Consider the following 8,588-nt stretch of genomic DNA (forward strand, 5'->3'; position numbering starts at 1 on the left):
GGAGTGGGGAGGGAGGGGAAAAATGAGGACCTAATGTCGGGGGCTTAAGTGGAGAGAAAATGTTTTGAGAATGAAGTACAAATGCGCTTTGCACAATTGATGTGTGTATGGATTGTGATAAGAGTTGTATGAGCCCCTAATAAAATGTTTAAAAAAAAAAAAGAACTGGAAAAAGAAAGATTTGTAATTTTGAGTGGAAAAAAAAGCCAAAGGCAAATTGATTTTGGCCAGGTATTCTTTAACGTAAATATTTGGTTTTCAATAAAACTCCAGAATCAAAGCAAGATATTTGTTACCAATTTCTCTCTTACAGTAACTCACTCTCTCACTACCATTGAGTCGATCCTGATTCATATTGACTGGTAGAACTGCCCAGTGGGTTTCTTAGACACAGTAACTGTTTGTGGGAGTAGAATGCCCTACCTTTCACCCGAGAAGCAGCTGGTGATTTCAGACTGCTGACCTACTAGCAGCCCAGCTGCACCATCCCAGTCCTCTCTGACAAGTCACCTCAAGTAGGAAGTTGCCCTGCTTTCCCACTGCAGTGTCCTAAAAAGAAACAGCTTCTGATTCATGCTGTTGTAGGGTGTCATGCAGTCAGTTCTTGTGTGGCCAATGTACCTGCCCCATGGGGTTTCCTAGCCTGTAATCTTTAGGGAAGCAGACCCCCAGGCCTGGAGAAGTCACTGGTGGCTTCCAACCTCAGACTTTTCTGTTTGGTACAGTACTGAGCACTTAACCTAGGCACCCCTAGGTGCTGTCTGTTGTCCATCCTGATGTGGAGATTTTTGTTTTCTCCATCTGGCTTCATTTTACTTTCTCAGCAGAGTTGAAGAACATTAATAACATATCTTACTTTGGTTTTTGAGGGTTGTTTTGTTTTGACCTCAAGAGACCAAAGATTAGCCCTGAAAAATCTGATCCAAACTGCCAAAGCCTGCCAGGAACTGTTCTATAGATAGCAATGTAAATCTGCCTTGCCCTGCTGGAAAAAGATAACGTTATCACCTAATTTAAATCTTTGCAAAGTATCTAGGCTGCTGGTGGCTGGAGGTTCTGAATTTGAGTCTATAGAGTTTATAGCAGGATCCCTGGTGGCATAATGGCTATGTGCTGGGATGAAACCATCAGCTGCTTCGGGAGAAAGCAAATAAACAGTTCCGTAAATAAACAGTTACAGTGTTTGCAAACTCACGGGGCAGTTCTGCCCTTCCTACAAGTCCTTAGCAGTAGGCATTAACTCGATGGTAATTGAGTTTGGGGCGGCGGGTTTGCTTTCTACTGTACCTACATTCTCCACTGTACCTACATTCTTCAGGCTACTTGTTTTTTTACGGAATCAAAAGCGGTTCCCGTTATGCACCTGGAATTGTTGCTCAGAATGAATGTGTCGTGTTCAAATTTCTGTAGGTTTTGATTATTTTTAACAGCAGTTACAGATGAACCTTCAAATCACAAGTAGCCCTTCTCTCAAGGCCTCGTGGACGTCCGTCCATCCGCCTTCCTCTTATTGTGGAACTCACGCTTCAGCCAAGACAAAGGCTCGGTCTCAGGGTCGAACTCGCCTCTTTTCCTCCCGGTAACCTTTCAAGCGTCCCGCCTCCGCAGCCCCGTCCAGTGCGGCGCGCCCTCCCGAAAGGCTCCGGGGCAGAGGCCACGCCTCGCGGGGCGGGGCCAGGGGCCAACGGCCTTCGCTGGCGCGGGGAGATGACATCACAGAGGCGGCCCGCGCGTCTTCGGTGGCTCTGCTCTGCATTTGTCTCCGGCGCTGGGTGAAACTCGCTCTGCGAGCCAGCTGCGTCCATGGCCATTTGTCAGTTCTTCCTTCAGGGCCGGTGCCGCTTTGGAGACCGGTGCTGGAACGAACACCCGGCCAGGGGGTCGGGCGGGGGACGGCACCAGCCCCAGCAACAGCCCTCAGGTGAGACGGAGCCCTAAGTCCTCCATCGTTCGTGTAACCGGGGAAGAGGAGGAAGTGGGGGCGGGGGCGTTCCAGCAGGCGGGAACGGGCAGCGTGCGGGGCCTGCCTCCGAGCCCCCATGGTTGCCGCCGGTCTGCCGACCCTTGACTCGAAGGCCGCACGTGGCCGGCCTCCGCCCGCCCTGCGCGGCCGAGAACGCAGTTTCTATTGGGCTCCCAGACGCGTCGTTGGTGTTGGTTGGATGGAGGAGGGCGGGAAGTTTGATGTCGGGGAGTACAGAACAACGAACGTGCAATCGCGGGCGGCATCAAAATGCCTCGTCTGCAAAGGGGCGGTATTCCGGATTACGTAGCAAGAACCAGAATCTGCCATTTGTTGTTGTTACCCTCGTGTGTATATAGTATTGAGCACTATATACCTTGAGCACTCGTATATGGTATTTTAAAAACCTCGAGGGAGAGGCCGCTTTGTCCCGAATCAGTTCTTTGGGGGAGACGTGAACGCGTTTGAAAATCTGATAAACCATGCGGTCGGGGCCGCCCCTTGGATGCACCGAAGTGCTGCAGCCAAAGGAAATGCTCGGCGTAAATACAGAGAACCCAGGGATTTACGAGAACATGCTGACTGGGTGGCATTTATAAAATGAAGCTTTCACAGATACGTTACATAAACGTTACCTAAGAATTAGGATAATTTAACTGCTTATTCTGTGGATATTTGAAGAGCCCGCATGAATGAATGCTTTTCTTGGGAGCCTGCTGTGAGCGGAAGTGGGAGGACAGCGTGTCTGAAGGCTTCCTGAGGTATTCTGGCTAAAATACGCAGTAAAGAGAAGGGGGTGGGGGGGTGGAGTATGACCTGTGGCTTGGCAGAAACCCAGTTCGTTTGAGCTTCACACACTAGACCAGTTGTGGGGTGATGGAAAAGTAAAGTGCGCTCATCAAGAGACCGAGAGACCAGACTTGAAGCTGCACTTTAAGGGTCACACGACAAAGGTCAGGTTTTGCTTTCTTAGAGAACAAAGTGTTTCCAGTGAAGCCGTTCAGCTGACCCTGAGACTGCCTTGTGATCTCATGCTTATGATGCTTCTTGAAGGCAGCCCTTTTGTGTTGTCCACAGTTATTCTAACAAAATATCCCAAATCAGAAATTCCGATGGTAGAAATTCACTCTGACCAGTAATTAGGAAGTTGAATTGTGGCTGCGAACAAGGGTCTGGGGAATCTGCCAAAGACCAGGTGGGTTGGGTTTATTTTGCCAGCATGAGACAGAAACTCCTGTGTATCCCGTGAAAATCAAGCAAGTTACAGACCCCTGAACTATGTGGCAAAAAGCAGGTTTGGTGGTGATCACGGAAGCACTGTGCTCTATTAGGGTACATCCTCCCTGGCTACCTATCTGAATGGCCTTCCCTCCAAGCTGCTGGTGGTTTCAAACTAATGACCCACTACTAGCAATCCAACATAACCAGAGCTCGTAAAATGGAATAGCACCTACTTAAAAGTTTGCTCAAGTAGAAAAAAAAAATTTTTTGGATATGTTAATGGCAATATATGTACAAGTGTGCTTAATACAATTGAATGATGATGGGTTATCATAAGTTTTCAAAGAACCCCCCAATAAAATGTTTTTTAAAAGTTTGGTAGTTACTCAAATTAAACATTAAGCTGTTTATGATTTAGGATGTATGCCAATCCACTTACATGCCTTATTGTGAATCCGTAATTTCCTTAATAAACTTTCCAGCCTGGTTTAGTAATATATCATTTTTCTATCAATTTACATCCTCTGTTTTGTTAAATAAAAATTCCATTAACAGCACAATGTGGTTTGTTAATACGTCTTGCCATACGTCGTAAATGAGGTGACCTAGAGCTGGGAAAATGCCTTTCGAAAGAGAAGTCCCTGGTAAAATGGATTGTTTGATGTTTACTTTAGGTAGCAACAGACGCGGATGTGATGCCTCAAACCAGAGGCGCTCTGGTGTCATCCAGCCATCGAGCTTCTCCAAATCTGCACCATGGGGGGGCAGCAGAGATCAAGAGAAGTCATCTGATTCTTTTCAGCTTGGAGACTCAGCCAGCAGGGAGGTAGTCTCTCAGAACACATTCGCATCACTTAGCGCTGATGAGCAGAAAGATGAAAAGAAACTTTTGTAAGTGAAAATCTTTGGGAAAATAACAACCTGCTTGCTTATTTTTATCGAGAGCACTTACAGTATTTCCTTTAAAAAAGAAATGATGTGTTATTAAAATGAGAGGAGGAAAAGGCGACCTTTGGTCAAGAAACCCTCGCTTAGCTTATGTCATCCCAGGCTTTATTTCACAAAAAAATAAGCCATCTTTCTCTGTTCAAATTTCTAGCTGTTACTAACACTATAGTGAATATCTTTGAAAGTTTAGTTCTGGTTAACCTATTTAAGTTTACAAATTTAAAATTTTTAAATATGAGCCAAGTTAAAACAATAATTTAAGTAGTCTATCAAATAGAGTTTTAAAATCTTATATACATGTGGACAAAATCTATTGTCTTTCCATTTCATTTTTCCAGATTTTTTTAACAGCCCTCATATTTGTATGATCTATTAACTTCATTTCATTAGATTTATTATTGAGGAGTACCTTGACTATAGTGCAGTTAAAGCATATCTGTAGTTCTTTAGCCTTCAGTGCAAGAGAGGAGTTTGTGGTGCAGTGCTTAAGCTGTCCGCTGCAAACTGGAAGATTAAAGAACACTGATCTCACCTGCCACTTTGAGAGAGAGATTTACAGCCTTGGGGAACAATTCCACTCTGTTCCTCCTTTTTCTCACCATTAGCTGTGATAGAACCTGTTTGAAGCCCTTCACTAAAAGGGCAGCTAGTAGTAATTTCGGAGGTCTTAACCCAAGGATTGTTGGAATTGGAAAAGAAGGAACAATCAAAGCTTCCTGTTTTTGTTGCAATTCTAAATATAGCACAGTAGTCTCTCTTTGACTGAATGATCTATGATCCTGTTAATTGTAGCTCGCTGGTAGCAGTGTAGTTACCCATTGGACTGCTAACAGTGTGGTCAGCAGTTCAAAGCCTGAAACCAACAGCTGCTCTGCCAGAGAAAGATGGGACTTTCTACTCTCGAAGTTAGTCTCGGAAACCCACAGAGGCAGTTGTACCCTGTCTTATAGGATTGCTATGAGTCTAAATTGGCAGTGAGTTGATTTTGTTGTAGAGGGTGAAAAGTATAATTGAATCAATTCTATGGCTGTGCAACAAGAGTTATATATATATATATATATATATTGATGCGAGTCTCCTATCATAAAAACTAAAAATTGCGTGAAATGATCTGAGGTATTTACTCACATTGAAATTGTATGATTCTGAAGATGGTATTTTTATTAACTTCAGTTCTTTAAAAATGTATGCCATTGCTTGATCTCATTAAATACATTAGTTAATTCAAAAACCAAACTCGTTGCTAGTCATTGGTGACTCATACCAATCCCCTGTGTGTTTCTGAGACTGTTAAAAGGAGTAGAAAACTCAGTTGCTGGTGGTTTTGAACTGCCGACAATGCAGATTGTAGCCCAGTGCATAACCACTACACTGCTAGGACTCCTGGTTAGTAATTTAGTGTAAGAAAATAAGACCAGGCACCTCCGTGGCATAATGTTTATAACCTGGAAATTTCGTTGATATGCCTGTAAGCAATTTAAAAGCAATTCCGAAATTACCGTATATATTCGTGTATAAGCCGAGTTTTCCAGCACATTTAAATGCAGTTTTGTGGTAAAATTAGGTGCCTCGGCTGATAATCAGGTCGGCTTATATTTGAGTGTATATGGTATAATGGGGGGGAAATTAAAGACTTCTGTGTTTCCTAGAATTTAAATTTTTTTTAATGAGAATCATAAATTCTAACAAAGATGAGAAAAATCCTTTACTCTTTTCTTCTCCACCTCCAGGGAAGGAATTGTGAAAGATATGGAAGTTTGTGAATCTTCAGGACAGTGGAAGTTTTCTGTTTATTCTCCAATGAAAGATAAACCTAACATTTCAGGTAATTGGGAAACCATATTTAAAACATTCTAAAACTATTACTTTATAAAACTAAGAAAAATCTCCATCGCACATACCCTCCCATAAAAGCCAAGTTGGCTACAATTCGTATCTGTTTCTTCTAGCAGAACTGTGTATTTGGGGTTTGAGATTGGAGGCTGTTTTTTAAGGTTTGTAGTTCTGATGAGAAAATAAAAATTAGGAGCCACCACAATCCTAATTCTACAAACCCAAGAAGAGGTTCTGTATTGTTGACTCCCCAGACATGCAGCTTCAAAACATCTGAGCTGCCCCAGTGAAAAGAAGAGTCACATTCTGTTTGCCACCAAGGCTTGGCCATCGGGCTATGTTCCCTTTCTTTGTAAGAATAGCCCTTTTTCAAAAGGTAGTATATGTGCCCTGTCTCAGGTGTTTTTGAAGATGAACCTTAGCTGGGTTACATATAGTTTGTATTTTAATTACACCTTTAATTGCTATTTCCACTTTGATTAGGGTCGTAGAGACTGGGTAGGTCGGTAGTTAAACCCATCAGCTGCTTTGCAGGAGAAAGAGGAGACTGCTCCTAGGAAGATCATCCTTGATACTCTACTTCATGTAATGATCACTGGCGATAAGGGTGCTACAGCAAAATGTGAAGAAAGCAGATGGTGCATGGCTATCAGTCAGCCGCAATAGTGTCCGGGGTTAAAGGCTTGTATTCAAACAAGCAGACACCTAAGTGAGGAGTCAACTGAGTCCACATGAAAGAAGCACACCAGCTTAAAATCCATATATGAAGGGAAGACTAGCACAGCTTGAAATTGTGAATGCCCAATTTGTAAAAGCCTCTGGCAGATCCCCTCTAGCCAGGGTCTCAACAGCTTTACCATGAGCTAGAGATCATTGTAAACTTGATTATGCTAGATTGAACTTGATATTGGGTCAGTTGACCACCCTCTTGACCCAACCTGAATTTGTTCTAGGCACAGGTATTTCTTGTTCCATGACAGAAATTTCTTTCTGACTTTTTAAATGTTGATGGTGCTCTTTTTAATCCTTATATTATTATTTTGTCTTTACCACATTTTGTTTTTGTTTCTTAATGTTTCTGTGGGGTTTCCCAGGCTTTGAAACACGGGTGGATGCATAGAGCTAATAACTGATGGAAGGGTTTGTAGGGCTGGGGGGTGGGAGATATGGAGGAGGAGAGAGTTGTGTAGGGAGCATTGAGTTAATGTCAATGGTGATGAAATAATATGGAAATGGATATAAATAGTGGCTGTACAGCACATAGTGTAAATCAGGAACACTGAATTAGACAAGTAGAAGTTGGAGAATGTTCTGTTGTGTATAGTTTTGCCACAATTAGAAAAGAAAAATTACATGGATAACAATGACTACAAGGAAAGAAAAAGTATTATAGAATATGATGACAACTCTTAAGACGTGGATAAAGTACTATTTAACTATAGTCTGGCCCTCCAATGTGTCTGAGGGACAGCGAACTGGGCCCGTTTTAAAAGTTTGAGGACCCCTGGCTTAGAGAATGATTCCCTTTCCTCTGCTGTTCTCGGTGTTGTCATTTTATGAATGAAAGTGGGAATAGTAACCACTGTTGTACCCACAAGCTGATGCCCACTCAGTGACCCTATAGAACAGAATAGGATTTATAATTTATCCTTAGGCTTGACTTGTTTTGCTCAGCTTTTAATGTCTTCCGAGTTTACTCAGGCTGCAGGATTATTGTATGTGTGTGCCACAACGTGCTTTTCCACCATTGGTAATATACTTATTTCCATCTGTTTGCTATTGTGAATACAATCGTAGTGAATATAGGTGTGCATAGGAGTATATATATGTATATTCATGACTCCTGTTTGATTTCAAACGTGTGGTGTGCAATGAATAGGTCTGGTGGATAGTTTTTGCTTGTTTTTGTTTTTCATTTTTTGAGAGGCAGCCATACTATTTTTCACAGCAGCTAAATCTTTTAATTTTCTGCCTACCAGTGGATGGATGGATAGGTTCAGGTTTGCCCATATACTCAGCAACACTGGTTGTTTTCTGAGTTTGGGTCAGCAAAGTGGTGTCTTTGTGGTACTGATTTGAATTTCTAATGACTAAGGAAAGGAGCCCTGGGAGCAAAGTAGTGAAAGTGTTAGCCAAAAGTTGTTGGTGTGAACCCACCAGCTGCTCCTCGGGGCAAAGAAGTGGTAGCCTTCTTCTGTAAAGATTGTGGGGCAGTCTGCTCTGCCTCAAAGTCAGTCAGTATGAGTTAGAGTAGACCTCATGGCAGGTTGGGTTTGCTGATGGAGCCCTGGTGGCACAGTGGATAAGAGTTCTGCTGACTGAAAGGTCAGTGGTTCCAACTGACCCGTCCAAGGGATACAAGGCCTGGAGGCCTGTCTTAGCCTAGGAAAAACATATGGGACAATCCTGCTGAGTCACTAGGAGTCTAAATCAATTCAAACCCAAAACTGACTGTCCTTGAGCTGGCATGAACAACACTAAATAATTTGTTTTCTGCTGCTTGTGCATTTGAGGAACTCTGCTAGTCTGGTGGGCTATGAATTGAGCTATTACTCTGTTTACCCAAAAATAAGACCTACTTACAGTTGTGCCTCTCACTGAAACATAAGCTGCCGCCCCCCCC

The 8,588-nt window shown here is 43.0% G+C and overlaps 1 protein-coding gene across 2 annotated transcripts in view; it reads left to right on the forward strand.

Moving 5' to 3' along the window:
• The first annotated feature begins 1,779 nt into the window (after window positions 1-1,779).
• NUP42 (nucleoporin 42) overlaps window positions 1,780-8,588 on the forward strand; it is a 22,181-nt gene continuing 15,372 nt past the window's right edge. For both annotated transcript variants that reach the window (XM_004702717.2, XM_045288806.1), the window contains exons 1-3: window positions 1,780-1,921; window positions 3,859-4,075; window positions 5,863-5,957. In XM_004702717.2, coding sequence (XP_004702774.1) covers window positions 1,804-1,921; window positions 3,859-4,075; window positions 5,863-5,957 — 430 coding nt within the window. In that variant the 5' untranslated portion in view covers window positions 1,780-1,803. The remainder of the gene's footprint in view (window positions 1,922-3,858; window positions 4,076-5,862; window positions 5,958-8,588) is intronic.

The sequence above is a fragment of the Echinops telfairi genome, unplaced genomic scaffold (assembly GCF_000313985.2).
Source record: "Echinops telfairi isolate 266 unplaced genomic scaffold, ASM31398v2 ScPeMD7_23;HRSCAF=83, whole genome shotgun sequence".
Classification (NCBI taxonomy): domain Eukaryota; kingdom Metazoa; phylum Chordata; class Mammalia; order Afrosoricida; family Tenrecidae; genus Echinops; species Echinops telfairi.